The sequence below is a fragment of the Molossus molossus genome, unplaced genomic scaffold (assembly GCF_014108415.1).
Source record: "Molossus molossus isolate mMolMol1 unplaced genomic scaffold, mMolMol1.p scaffold_m16_p_3, whole genome shotgun sequence".
In the NCBI taxonomy this organism is placed as follows: domain Eukaryota; kingdom Metazoa; phylum Chordata; class Mammalia; order Chiroptera; family Molossidae; genus Molossus; species Molossus molossus.
This window is the reverse complement of record NW_023425366.1, coordinates 95,320,511-95,334,807: the sequence shown is the minus strand read 5'-3', so window position 1 is coordinate 95,334,807 and position 14,297 is coordinate 95,320,511. Positions and strand designations below refer to the sequence as shown.

At 41.1% G+C, this 14,297-nt stretch overlaps 1 protein-coding gene and 1 non-coding gene across 2 annotated transcripts; both read left to right on the top strand.

Moving 5' to 3' along the window:
* The first annotated feature begins 939 nt into the window (after positions 1-939).
* ZNF394 (zinc finger protein 394) lies at positions 940-8,879 on the top strand. Its single transcript, XM_036279709.1, has 3 exons — positions 940-1,559; positions 3,693-3,813; positions 7,795-8,879. The coding sequence occupies exons 1-3, from the start codon at positions 1,107-1,109 to the stop codon at positions 8,877-8,879; spliced, it is 1,659 nt and encodes a 552-aa protein (XP_036135602.1). The 5' UTR covers positions 940-1,106.
* LOC118643018 lies at positions 6,765-6,928 on the top strand. The gene has a single exon (XR_004961913.1). It is a non-coding gene; the product is annotated as a U1 spliceosomal RNA (small nuclear RNA).
* Positions 8,880-14,297: the final 5,418 nt, after the last annotated feature.

The following is a 14,297-nucleotide window of genomic DNA, read 5'->3' as shown; positions in this document are numbered from 1 at the left end:
AAGTGAGGGAGAGGTAGTAAAAAAATCAAACAGAGGAGTTGAGCTTAGACTAGGACAAAATCCTTGGCAATTATTATACTGAGTGTGAAGGACAGCAAGGGATTTGGGAGAGCCTAATGTAACAAGTAGGGGGGTGGGGATGATACAATCTGCTATGGATTTATTGCCTATAAATTTAAACCATATTTGAATTGAAATATGTCTTTAGTCCACATGGACTCTTTAAGCCTTCATCTAACCTGTGAAGTCTTTCACAGTACTCTCCCCTACCAGGGATGATGGATTGTTATATCCACCTCTGGCTGTACAAATGTACACTGTATACCCTCCATATATACCATACACTCTTGTAAGGATTATAGTGTATGTCTCAGGACTGTGAGCAAAGTGAGGACGAGGACTATATTGTCACAGTTTTGTATCTATGGTCTCAAGCATGATGCCTTGGCATGTAGAAGATACTCTACAAACCTTTCTTGTATAAACGAATACCACACAGGTGAATGATTGTTTGCAACTCCTTGTACAGTCGGATCTTTAACTTTTCTTTCTTTTTTTTCGTACGTGTCCCTAGCGGGATCGGAACCTGGGACTCTCTGGTCCGCAGGCCGCTCCAACCCCAGGACGGATCTTTAACTTTTCTTAAAACAAAACTTACAGACTTTATTCACAGATATTAAAGAATGATATTCAAGTTTTAAAAGGAGAGTATTGTTTAGTTCTGTAACCTGAAGGACAGTAAGCTCCACACAGCAAGGTACTGTACACACGAAGAGCATCCCTGGAAGGAACAGGATGGCAAACCACCAAGATTCTTTACAGTCCTCCAGGGCGCCTAGAGAGGCCCCGGAAATGCCCGGAGGGTGGGTACCTCAGGGAGTCGGTGACGCACTTCCGACCAGGCTTACAAGTTTCTTGTTGTGTTTTGTCTGGGGAGGAGGCAGGTCCTAGGTGGCGCAGCTGCAGGTAGGAGGACTCCTGCAGGAGACCGGGCGGCGTACGCCTGCGCTTAAGGAGAGGCAATGAGTTCCGTGGCTTTTTGTAGGATTAGCTCCCTTCTTACCTGAAGGCAAAACTCCAGGAAAGTCGGCACGTGTTGGAGAAAGATGAGTTCGAGCTTGATCGCAAGTCAAGGCAGTGATGCTGAGGCGGGGGCCTGGGTGGTGGCCGCAGGGGATAAGGTCGCCGCGCCGCCCCTGCGTGATGGACTTTTGATAGTGAAAGTGGAGGAAGACTCACCGGGAGTTCGGGAGTCCGACCCGCCTGTGGACTGTCTGGATCCCGAAACTTGTCGACAGCATTTTAGGCGGTTCCGTTATCATGAGGTGGCCGGACCCGAAGAGGCGCTGAGCCGGCTGTGGGAACTTTGTCGTCGGTGGCTGAGGCCTGAGACGCACTCGAAGGAGCAGATCCTGGAGCTGCTGGTGTTGGAGCAGTTCCTGACCATCCTGCCCCCGGACCTCCAGGACCGGGTGCGGAAACACTACCCCGAGAGTGGGGCCGAGGCTGCGGCTGTAGTGCGGGCTCTTCAGAGAGCGCTTGGTGGGACCTCGCTCCAGGTGAGGAGTGAGTGCGCTGGTGGTGGGAATGTGGGGAATGGAGGGTGTAGGGGAGGTGTGTGAGTTTCAGAAGGTTTTTTTCTTCCTTATTACATTTGGTGTGAACTTTAGAATGTGCATAAAACTTGTTCCTTTCCGTAGGAAAGAGTGACAGATCCATTCAGGATTTAAATGATCCTTGAGTTAGATACCTACACGAGAGTTTGTTTGCCCATTGTGAAACACCTTTTTGTGTAACTAGATTAATGGGGTAAGATTAATGTTAAGATGCTAGAACAGCAATTCTCCCCTACTTTGAATGTGAGGGTTCCTTTTTACTTTTTAATGGTTTGGCGACTCCCTCCTCCCACAGTTGATAATAGCACTCTAAAGAGTATAGAGAGGCTGGAAGTGGAGTTAATTATTGATCATAACTATGTGATGAAGCCTCCATTAAATCCCAATTGTATGGAGTTCCGGGAGCTTCCATGTTGGTAAGTGCATCCACTTAGTGGGAGAGCAACACACCCCAGCTCTATGGGGACAGAATCTGCTGAGCTTGTGACCTTCCCAGACCTTGCCCTATGTATCTCTTCTATCTTGCTGTTTCTGAGTTACAACCTTTTATAATAAACTGCTTGCTAATCCAGTAAGTAAGCTGTTTTCCTGAGTTCTGAAGCTGCTCTAGGAAATTAATTTTGAACCCAAAGACAGAGTCAGGGGAACCTCTGATCTAAAGCGGGTTGGTTAGAAACAGGTTGTGGGCTTGCAGTTAGCATCTGAAGTTGGGGAGGGGCAGTCTTGTAGGACTGACCCCTTAACCTGTGGGATCTGGGCCCATCTCCAGGTATGTAGTGACAGAATTGAGTTAAACTGTAAGACACAGCTGGTGTTGGAGAATTGCTTGACGGGTGGAAACACACATTTGGTGTTAGAAGTGAATTAGTTTGTAATGAAGTATTCAGAGTATTAAGAGTAGACGTACAGAAATGTGGTTTTCCTTTACACAGAGTCAGAGGAGAGGCTGGGGGTGGGGTGTGAAATGTACTACACTGAGGTTCTAGAGAAAGGAGGCACTGCATGCCACACAGAGCCTAATGGGAAAGACAGCAGGTGGTCAGAGGCAGATGACAGGAGCTAGGAAAAGTTAGGCCAGAGCCTAAATTGGGGTTTCAGTGGGAAAGGAAGGGCATGGCAGGGTGAACAATAGGATTGGTTAGTTTAAATAACTTCACTCAGCTGTAAATTATAGCAGTCGTTTCTAGTTGCCTGATACCTGGCCTTGGGATGGTTAAGGCAGAGGAATCTTGCCTCCTGAGGTGTTCAGACCAGAGAGAGAAGATATGACTCTGGATCAATCAGTCTCAGCTGAGCCCTTTGCTTTCTAAGAATTGGCTGGCGCCAGGAGGGACAGTCTCCCCAGCCAGAAAGTTTTTTTTTTTAAATGTCAAAACATAACTGAAAAAATTTTTAAAAATACATTTCCCTTTCCTGTCACTGAGTGAGAGATCCTTAGAGTCAGTTTGTGAGTCATCATTGGAACCCAGACAACCATCTCCCTGCACCAATTTTAGAACCTTCCCTTTCTAAGAACTGATTTCACCTTCTGTGAATAGTCAGCTTACATTTAGATAAGCCATCTCAAAATATCATCTTGTTGGGTAATCTTATTGTGCAGTGGTCAAGGAAGGAAAAGGAAATTTTACTGAGTACATGCTGTTAATGAGATACCTTCATCTTAAGACAGATATTTGTATCCATTTCACACATGAGGAAACTGTCTTAGAGCCAGCATTTGAACTTAGGACTCTCTGGTTATCTGTACATTTTTAATCTATATCAGATTTTCATTTTGATAAATCATAGAGATGTAACTCAAATGAATATTTTGCTTCTACCCCAAATGTAGACAGTCCACAGAATGGTTTTGGGGGATTACAAGAGAACGCAGCCTCTATCTTTGGTCATTTTGAAACTCCTCCATCAGTACAAGATTCACTGGCAAAGACTCAACAGCTGTGTTTGTTACTTCATTCTCAGTGCTTCCTTCTCAATACTGGCCAACTCCTTTCTGGAGTCTGGCCTCATCCTGAGACTAGTGGTAAGGCTATCCTGGGATAGCAACTGCTGAAGGGACGTCTCCTTTTGTTTCAGGGATTGGTGAAAGTCAAGGATGTGCCTATAACCTGGGAGGAGTGGGAGCATCTGGACCCAGTTCAGAGGGACTTCTACAGGGAGAGCACGCTGAAGGATTATGGGAACACAGCCCTGTCAAGTAAGTGCTATGACTTTGCTGTTTCTAGCTGTGTCATTTGTGAAGGGCTTGCTTCAGTCTGATCCCTGAGCTACTCTGCCATTCACACACAGGATGAGAACTTTAGAGTCTCTTTTGTGACCCTTCTGTTCTGTACTGTTAAATGATAGATTCAGCGTCTTGTTTTGGTTCATTTTTAATGCATTACATACAGAAATGTATAAAAATATAATGGATAAACCACCCAGGTTTATCAGATTTTAATATCATCCATATTGGCTTCATATTTTTTTAAAATAAAAATGTTACAGCTATATGTATACCCTCTCTGAAAGCTGTTCACCTCACTCCTTTACCAGAGGTAACCAGTATCTTGTGGTGTTTATCATTTTCATGTGTGTTTTATTTTTTATTTATTTATTTATTTTTATCCTCACCTGAGGACATTTTTTGTTCAGATAGAGTGGGAAGGAGAAAGAGGAAGAGAGGGAGAGAGAAACATCGACGTGAAAAGGACACATCAAGTGGCTGCCACCCGCACAACCCAACCAGGGTCAGGGACAAACTGCAACCGAGGCACATTCCCTTAGTGGGAACCGAACCTGGGTCTCTCTGAACCGCAGGCTGACTAACCGCTGAGCCAAACCGGCCAGGGCTTCATGTGTGTTTTATATTTCTACATCTTTATGTAGCACACACACACACAATCTCTCTTCATGTGTGTGAGTGTAAACATGTATATAAACATGTAAATATATAAATGTGAACATAGAAACATATATGTATACTATTTTTACATGTTTTTATGATATATAAATTATACCACTATATGCTTCTTTTGCACCTTGCCTTTTTCCCAGCATTACATGTAGCTCTCGTTTATTCCATGTTGCTACATGTAGCTCTCGTTTATTCTTTTTAACATCTATATATTCATTATAGAATATTCCAAAATTCATTTATCCACTTTTCCGTCAATGGACATTAAGGCTTCTAGTTTTTCAACATTACAAACAGTATTGTACTGAACATTCTTGTCTTTCTCCCTATGGTCATATGTAAGAGTTTCTGACAGAATATACTTAGGGATATTTGCTCATCTTGCTGTCCAAAAGGATACAAGAATTCTTCTTTCTCCACATCCTTGTCAGCATTTGGTATTCAGCTGATGACATGATGTCTTTTTTTTTTTTCTTGATTTATTTTAGAGAGACAAGGGAGGGGGAGAGAGAGATAGAAACATCGATGAGAGAGAACATCAATTGGCCGCCTCCTGCATGCCCCCCACTGGGGATCAGGCCCACAATCTGGGCATGTGCCCTGACTGGGAATTGAACTGGCAACCTCTGGGTGCATGGGTCGATGCTCAACTGCTGAGCCACATTGGCTGGGCCATGGCATGATGTCTTAACACAGTACTCCAAGTATTCCTTTCAAAAGAAGAAGAAGAAGGGGAAAAAAAAGATAAAAAATATGAACAATTAAATGGCAGTAAATACAACAATTTAATCTAAAAAAAATACTATCTGTATTCACCCACATGTTGAATAACTTTTATAGCTTTTATTGTTTTCCCTGGAATTAAAAAATGCCTCATTTTGCACATGCCTGCTCTTCTAACTATTGAACACTAGTTCACCCACAAGCTTTCCGTTAGAAATGTAAAACTCCTCTCAGTGTGTTCACATACATCAGATATGCCATTTTCATATCCTCTTGGAGAGATGCCCCTGAAGCTTCTTGTGCTCCAGTGTGAATAGGCTTCTTCACCAGACATGTTACACAGTTGTTGTCCTAGAACTCTCTGTCACTATCACCCTGGGAATTCCTTTTTTCTTTCCCGAATCTCATATCATTTTCTTCCTTGGTTTTACACCCTTGATTTGATGGAGAACTCTCCTAGTGTATTCCAGAGCTAAATTTTTTGAAACTTTGTGAATGTCAGAAAATATCTTTAGCTCTCTCTTATATTTGGATTATAGTGTGGCTGAATATGTAGCATTCTGCGCAATAAATAATATGTTTGAATTTTGAAGACAATGGATTTTCTAGCTAGCTTGCCATGTTGCTATTGGAAAATCTTATGTCATTATGATATTTTATCCTTGGTGTACAATCTGTCTTGTGTAGAAGCCTGTGAAGCTTTTCTTTATTCCTGCTACTATGAAATTTCACCATGGATATGGCTTAGTGTGAAGTAATTTTTTTTTCATTCATTGTTCTGAGTAGTTGGTAAGCCCTTATAATATAGAAACCCATATCTTTGAGTTGTGAGGAATTTTCTATAGTATTCTTTTATTTATCTACTTATTTTTATCTCATTTTTACTGTGGTATTTCTGGGATTTTTTTCAGTTGGATGTTGGAACTCATGGACTGATTCTGTGAGGTCCCCTGATCCCCTTCCCATTTCATTATCTTTTGTTTCGCTTTCTAGAGAAGTGCTTAGCTTTATTTTCCAACTCTTATTAAAATTTTTTTTTAATCCTCATCTGAGGACATTTTTCCATTTTTTATACAGAGTGGGAGGGAGAGGGAGGAAGAGAGAGAGAGGGAAACATCGATGTGAAAGGGACACATCGAGTGGCTGCCACCTGCACGACCAACCAGGGCCGGGGACAAACTGCAACCGAGGTACATGCCCTTAGCGGGAACCGAACCCGGGCCTCTCCAGACCGCAGGCGGACGCTCTAACCGCTGAGCCAAACCAGCCAGGGCTATTTTCCAACTCTTAAACTGAAATATTTTTGCTTCATTAATATTTTCAATAGCTTTTTCTTTAAATATTCCTTTTCTTGTAGCCTCCTTGTTTCCTGGATGCAATATCTTCTCATTTATTAATTACAGGTCATTAAATTTTCTAATTTTATTCATTGTATGTGTCATCAGCATTTCTGTTAGATGTTTACTTGAAATGTTAGTAATCTTTCACTTTCTGTTTGTATTTAATAGCCAAACAAGAATTCTGACTGGATACTTACCTGGCAGGGGAGATGCCATGATCACAAAGGTGGTTTTCCCAGGGCAAGGCTTATCCATTGCACTTTGGATGTGCCCACCCCTGCGATTTCCCCAAATGTGGGAAACTTGACTGCACAATTTGTGGTAGTGGGGGGGGGGGGGGGGCGAGATTCTTACTGGAATCTGTTTGTGTAGTACTTGTGAACTGTAGTGGTCTACAGTATAGGGTTGGATATCAGTTGTCCTTATACTTAAGAATTCCCTTATATCAGTGTCTGTAGGTCTTTTGGCCTGGGCTGGTAAATTTTAACATAGTGAGATTATTCAACAACTTTTTTTTTTTTTTTTCATTTATCCTCAGATAGAGTGGGAGGGAGAGGGAGGAAGAGAGAGAGAAACATTGATGTGAGAGAGACACATCGACTGGCTGCTACCCACACGACCCCAACTGGGGCCGGGGACAAACTACAACCGCGGTGCATGCCCTTAGTGGGAACCAAACCCAGGCCTCTCTGGACCACAAGCCGGCTCTCACTGCTGAGTAAAACCAGCCAGGGCTCAACAACTATTTTATTGAGTGTCTGCAGTAAGCCAGATGCTATTCTAGATGGAGATACAATAGAGAATAAGCCTAAGAAATTCCTGCTGTAAAAACTTCTACCTTTTCTTCCTGGAGAATATAAGCTTTGGAGCCAGTAGTTTAATAGAATTTATCTTATTAAACCATCCTTCAGACATAGGATAAACTTGTACCACCTCTCTTGACACATTTGCCTGTCATAATGTGACTCAGAACAGTGGAATGGGGCAGGGGGACAAGAAATGGGTTGGTGGGTGCAGGCACAAGTATAAAAGCAAAGAAACGAGGTTTGTACATGAAAATGTGAGCACACCTGACAGGTTAACGAAAACAATTTAACTTCAGAAGTGGTTTCATGGAGATGAAAAAGGTTATTGGGAGGGGGCTGTTTTTCTATGAGTACTTGTTTATTTCGCTCTTGCACAGGATGAAATATCAGCAATTTGTACTTTAATGTTTCAGGTTTGGAAACCAGAACAGAGAGGAGAGAGTTTATTCCAAAGCAAGAAATTCTAGAAGTAGAGCCACAGATACAGCTACAAGAAGGCTCCCTAGGGAAGGCTCCCCTGTTGTCCAGATGTGGCCAGAACCATGAAGAGATGATGGTAGAAGAGAAGCACTCAGGAAACCCCTCACTGCTGAAACTTGAAAATTCTCCTGAAGAGCAAGGACTTCCCAGCATCTCATATAGCAAGAATGGTCTCACAGAAGGGGGAGACTCCAAAAATAATGAAATTGGGAATAGTGCCAGAAGTTCAGACTTTGTTCTTCGTCAGCATGGCTTGACAGCAGAGAGGTCCGTTAATGGTGACGAATGTGGCAACAAGTGCAAACAGAGTTTAGATAAGGAGAAACTTCAAGTGATGAAACCTCACAAATCTATTGACAATGTTGGAAATTTCCATACTTCAGGCTTTTCTGAGACCCCGAGGCAGCTCCGTGAAGAAAGACCTTATAAATGTGATAACTGTGAGAAGAGTTTCAAACAGCGCTCCGACCTCTTGAAACATCAGAGAATTCACACTGGGGAGAAACCCTATGAATGCCAAGAATGTGGGAAGAGCTTCAGTCAGAGTGCTGCGCTGATTAAACACCAGAGGACACACACAGGGGAAAAGCCATACACATGCCCCAAATGCGGGGATAGCTTCAGGCAGAGCTCACATCTCAATCGACATCAGCGGATCCACATAGGAGAAAAACACTATAAATGTACCGAATGTGGGGAGACCTGCCGTATTTCCAACCGTTTTAGACATCAGAGACTCCATAAAGGGGAGAGACCCTATACATGTGAAGAATGTGAGAAGAGCTTCAAACGGTGTTCTGACCTCTCTAAACATCAGAGAATCCATACTGGGGAGAAGCCTTATGGATGTTCTGTCTGTGGGAAATGCTTCAGTCAGAGTGCAACCCTCATTATACACCAGAGAACTCACACTGGAGAAAAACCTTATAAATGTCTTGAATGTGGGGAAAGCTTTAGACAGAGTCCACACCTTATCCGACACCAAAGAATCCATAGAAATAAAGTCCCATCATTTTGACGTGCTTCTGCATGAGCTGTTTTATTTCTTTTCTTTTTTTCATTGCCCTGAAACTACATTCTCTGGCTTTTGGAGTGTTTTTGTCAGTTGTGGATCATATTTCCTTGGGCATCACACCCAAGATAGATTCCGTCTGACTTGAGGGTTAAGACATATGTTCATAGAGTATTGCTATGAAGGAGAAACGTGTAAGTTCGGAGCCCCTCCACCAGATGGTTCTGTGGAGGAGACTGCTGAGAAGGCAACAGTTCTATCTTTGTCTCCTCACTGTTCCTCCCTCTGCTGCTTTTGGACCAAATTTTGCACATTCCAAATACTTCCCTAAGATATCATTTTAGTAACAGAATTGTCTTTCTACTTAGATGGTAGAGAGGATTTCAAATACTTTATCATCGAAAACACTTCATGCATACAGTTTAGTGCATACAAGAGCCACTCTATATTTTTGACTTTTAAAATATTTAATTTTGACCCTGGCCAGTTTGGCTCAGTGGTTAGAGCGTTGGCCCAGGGACTGGACAGTCCCAGGTTTGGTTCCCGCTAAGGGCACATACCTCGGTTGCAGTTTGTCCTCGGCCCTGTTGGGGTCGTGTGGGTGGTGACCACTCAATGTGTCTCTCTCATGTCGATATTTCTCTTTTTCTCCCTCTCTCCCTCCTGCTCTATCTCAAGATAAGTGCAAAAAAAAAAAAAATGTCCTCTGGTGAGGATAAAAAAAAATTTTAATTTTGCAAAGTTCCTCTTTCTTTCCTATTCTTCCCATATTGTATTAAACTGTAGGTACAACTAAAACCTTGGTTTAGAGCCCAGCCAGTGTGGCTCACTGGACTGTCGTCCCATGGACTGAGAGGTCCCCGTCTGATTCCCAGTCAGGGCACATGCCTGAGTTGCAGGCTCCATCCCCAGTTGGGGGTGTGCAGGAGGCAGCCGATTGATGTTTCTCTTCTCATATCAATATTTCTATCTCTCCCTCTCTCTCCCTCCCACTCTAAACAAAAAATGGAAAAATGTCCTCGGGTGAGGATAAAAAAACCAAATATCTACATATAAGTGGACCTTTGCAGTTTAAACCTGTATTCAAGGAAGGGTCAGCTGTATTTCTGATTTTTTTCTGCATATTTTTTATATAATAAAAGTAAGTCTTTATATGCCTTGGCTGGATTGGCTCAACAGTTAGAGCATCCGCCCGAGGACCAAAGGGTCTCAGGTTTGATTCTCGGTCAAGGGCACATACCTGAGTTGCAGGTTCGATTCCCAGCGCTGGTTGGGGTTGTGCAGGAAGCAACCAGTCGATTTGTCTCACATCAACATTGATGTTTCTCTCTCTCCCTCTTTCCCTTCCACTCTATCTAAAATGCAATGGAAAAATATCCTTGGATGAGAAAAAAAATGTTTTTATATTTCATAACCTTCATACAATGGCTGCACCGTATTCCATCAAGTGAATGTAACAATTGAGCCATTTTTCTTTTATTGGAAATTTCAGGCATTTCTCATTTTTTATTGTTGCATGCAAGGCTGTAGTGAATATCAATGTAATTTTAGCATAATTTGGATTGTTCTTTAGAATCAAGGCTAGGTTCCAAGGTGGAATTTTTTGATCAGTGTGTGAGCTATTTTTGACTTTTAATACACCTTCCCAATTTCCCCTGATGCAAATATCAATTACATTTTATTACGAGAGTTCTACTCTAACCTTGTCACCTTACCTCATGTTAATTTTTTTCCTAAATGTACAAAAACTGAAACTAAACTAATTGTGTTTCTGAACTCACCTCCTTTATGTAGAATGTGGTAGAATAGTAGTGTGTGCTTTTTCCTTTGACCCTCCTTGTAACCAACAGGACGGACTGAGAGAGGGCTGGCCTAGATGCATTCAGACTTTTGCAGTGTCATGTGGAGTATTTAACTTTTTGTTGAATGATATTTAGTATTAAGAAATTGGGCTGACTGGATATGGGGTGGGGAGAAGGGGAGGAGGGTATTAATGGGGGAAAAATGAGAAACATCTGTAACAAAAAATTAATAAATTAAAAATAAAAAACTGGGCTGAGGTTGAGGTTACGGTAAAATTTGATACAATGAGTTGTATCACATTGGTGTTTTCTCCAAGCTTATCAAGGTTATTTGCCCAAGGTCAGATAGTAAGTGATAGAGTCATACACAGGGTGGGGCAAACATAGGTTTACAGTTGTATGTAGAACGCAGAGTTTATTCTTGTATTATGCATTATTGTATTATTTTCCATATGAACAACTGTAAAGCTACATTTGCCCCACCCTGTATATAACCTGATACAGGTTCTGATCCTAGTGTTCTTTTTACTGTTGTAACTCTGCAAACTTAGAATGGACTGTCCTCTCTCCAGTTTTAGTTTATCTCCATTCTTTTCATCTACCTTCTACAGACCCTTACTGTTACTTATATACTACATGAATTTTCCACATTTATACCTTTGGTCAAGATGCTTCCTCTGCTTTAAATCCCAGCTCCCTTTCCTCAGCCCCTAAATCATAAATAAAGGAAAAACTCCACTCCTATAAAACAATTTTAAATTTTCACTTCTCAGTTATCCTACCCCAAAACGTTTTCTTTACTAACACTATCCATAGGTTTTGTTTATTGTTTACCATGCAAACTACTATATACAGTAAATTAATGTGTATATGCCATCTTGGATCCTTAGAGTATAAAGGGTGAGTATCTTAGTCTGCTCTGATGCCATAAAAAAAAAAATACCACAGACTGGGTTGATAAATAACAAATTTATTTTCTCATAGTTTTGGAGGCTGAAACTCCAAGATCAGGATGTTGGCAGGGTTGGTTCTGAGGCCTCTTTCCTTGGTTTGTACATGGCTGTCTTCTCCCTGCGTCTCCACATGGTCTTCCTTTTGCATAGATCTGTATCCACATTTTCTCATTTATAAGGGCACCAGTCATATTAGATGGCAGCCCACCCTAATGACTTTATTTTCACTTACTCGCCTCCTTAAAGGCCCTATATCCAAATACAGTCACATTCTGTTGAGGTACTGGAATATAGGACTTAAACATACATTTTTGGTGGTGGATACACAACTAAACCCATAACAGATGGAAACTGCTGAAAGACCAAGCTTAATTATTTGTTCAATAATTCATTCAGTTTTTTACTGAAACACTTCAAGTCTTTTTTTTTTTTTCAATCCTCACCCAAGGATATTTTTCCATTTATCTTCAGATAGAGTAGGAGGGAGGGAGGGAGAGAGAAACATCAACGTGAAAAGAGATACATTGACTGGCTGCCTCCCACACAACCCCATCCAGGACGGTGGACGAACCACAATCGTGGGATGAACTGCAACCGAGTTACATGCCCTTGGCCAGAATCGAACCAAGGTCTCATTGGTCTGTGGGCCGACACTCTAATCGCTGAGCCAAACTGGCCAGAGCCACTTTAAGTCTTTTGGAAAAAATATAGAAGGTAATTTTTTTTATCTCAGATTAGTGAAAAATATTTTAGACATGTATTAAGTTAGCTTAATGGTAACAGCTCTGAAAGGTTTACTTGTTCATTTCTCAATCCTGTAACAGCTAAGACACATATACATAACTGGCAGGGTGGCCTTCCTCCAAGCCATCAGTCTGATGGCAGCTCTGCTATCTTCAATCCATGGCTTCCAAGATGACCTGGTTTTCTAACCTAGTCAACCAGAAGGGAGAAAAGAGCATGGAGGTGTGAGAGAACTTTCATGGACCTAGCCAAGAAGTGGCACTCATCATCTCTACTCATACTCCATTGGTTAGGACTCAGTCACCTAGACACGCTGAACAACAATACAAGCTGTGAAAAGTGATCTAGCTGTGTGCCCAGGAAGAAAACAAATTTCTGATAAATTGTTAGCAATCTGAAACAAGACTCAAAAAGCACTATCTAGAAAAGAAAAGACTGATAAATTCAACTACATTAAGACTAGGAAAAAAACAAGATAGAAAGCTTAGCCCATGACAATGAAAGGCTGCTCAATTATATTAGTAATAATAGAAATGCAAATTAAGCCACAATTAGATACTGTTTCATACCTTACAGATGATCACATCTTTAAAAACCTGTCAGAACCACAAAACACATAGAATGGTGGGAACTCTCATCTATTGCTGTTGGGTATATAAACTATTACATGTATTAGAGAAAACAGTTTGGCATTCCTTCTTTCATTATTTATTGATGTTAGAGAGAGAGATCAATTTGTTGTTCCACTTATGTATGCATTCATTAGTTGCTTTTTTTTTTTTCTCACCTGAGGACATTTTTTTTTTTGCATGTATCTTTAGATAGAGCAGGAGGGACAGAGGGAGAGAGAGAGAAATATTGATGTGAGAGAGAGAGACACGAAGTGGTTGCCTCCCACATGACCCCAACCAGGGCCGGGGACAAACTGCAACCGAGGTACATGCCCTTAGTGGGAACCAAACCCGGGACTCTCCGGTCCACGGGCCAATACTCTAACCGCTGAGCCAAACCAGCCAGGCCATTAGTTGCTTCTTGTATGTACCCTGACTAGGGATCAAACCCACAATTTAGGCATATCAGGATGACTCTCTAACCAACTGAGCTACCTAGTCAAGACTTAGCATTACTTCTTAAGGCTGAAAAATGTATATATATTATGACTCATTGTGAAAATGTATCTATTTCTAGGTCTCTTCACAGGAAACTAAGAGGCATGTGGACATGTTTTGTAATAACCCCAAACTGGAAATACCCTAAAAGCCCACAACAAAAGAATAGATTCTTAAGTTGTGGTATACTTCTGCAATGAAATACTGAGTATCAGTGAATATGATTGAGCCACAGCTACACAGAAATATAGATGATTCTCAAAACATGTGCAGTGAAAGAACAAGAGTATTATTCCAGGTATGTAAAATTCCAGAAAAAGCAAAACTAAGTAATATCATGTCCAGACATAAATAGGTGGTATGTATATATTACATAAGGAAATTATTAACATAAAACTCAGAGTATTTGTTAACCTTTCTTGAGAAAGGGAGATGAATTTGGAGAAAATATAAGGGGCTTTTGTGATTCTGAAAATGATCTAATTCTTAACTAGGATGAAGATGCATGGGACTTTTTAAAAATAATTATTTACTGTCACATATCTTCATATACCTTGAATTATATTATTTTCCTAAACACAAGTTTATTGTGAAATATTGCTAACATACAAATAAACAAAACAGACTGATTTTAAAGAGCATTCACATATGTACCACACAGATTTATCACTTATTAACATGCCAGATTTGTTTCAGATCATTTTTAAAGAAATAAAACAATATATACTGTTAAGGACCCTCATATGTCCTCTCTAATCCCATTCCGTTCTCTCTCCTATCTGAAAGAATAACTGTCCTGAAATTATGTATCCTGAT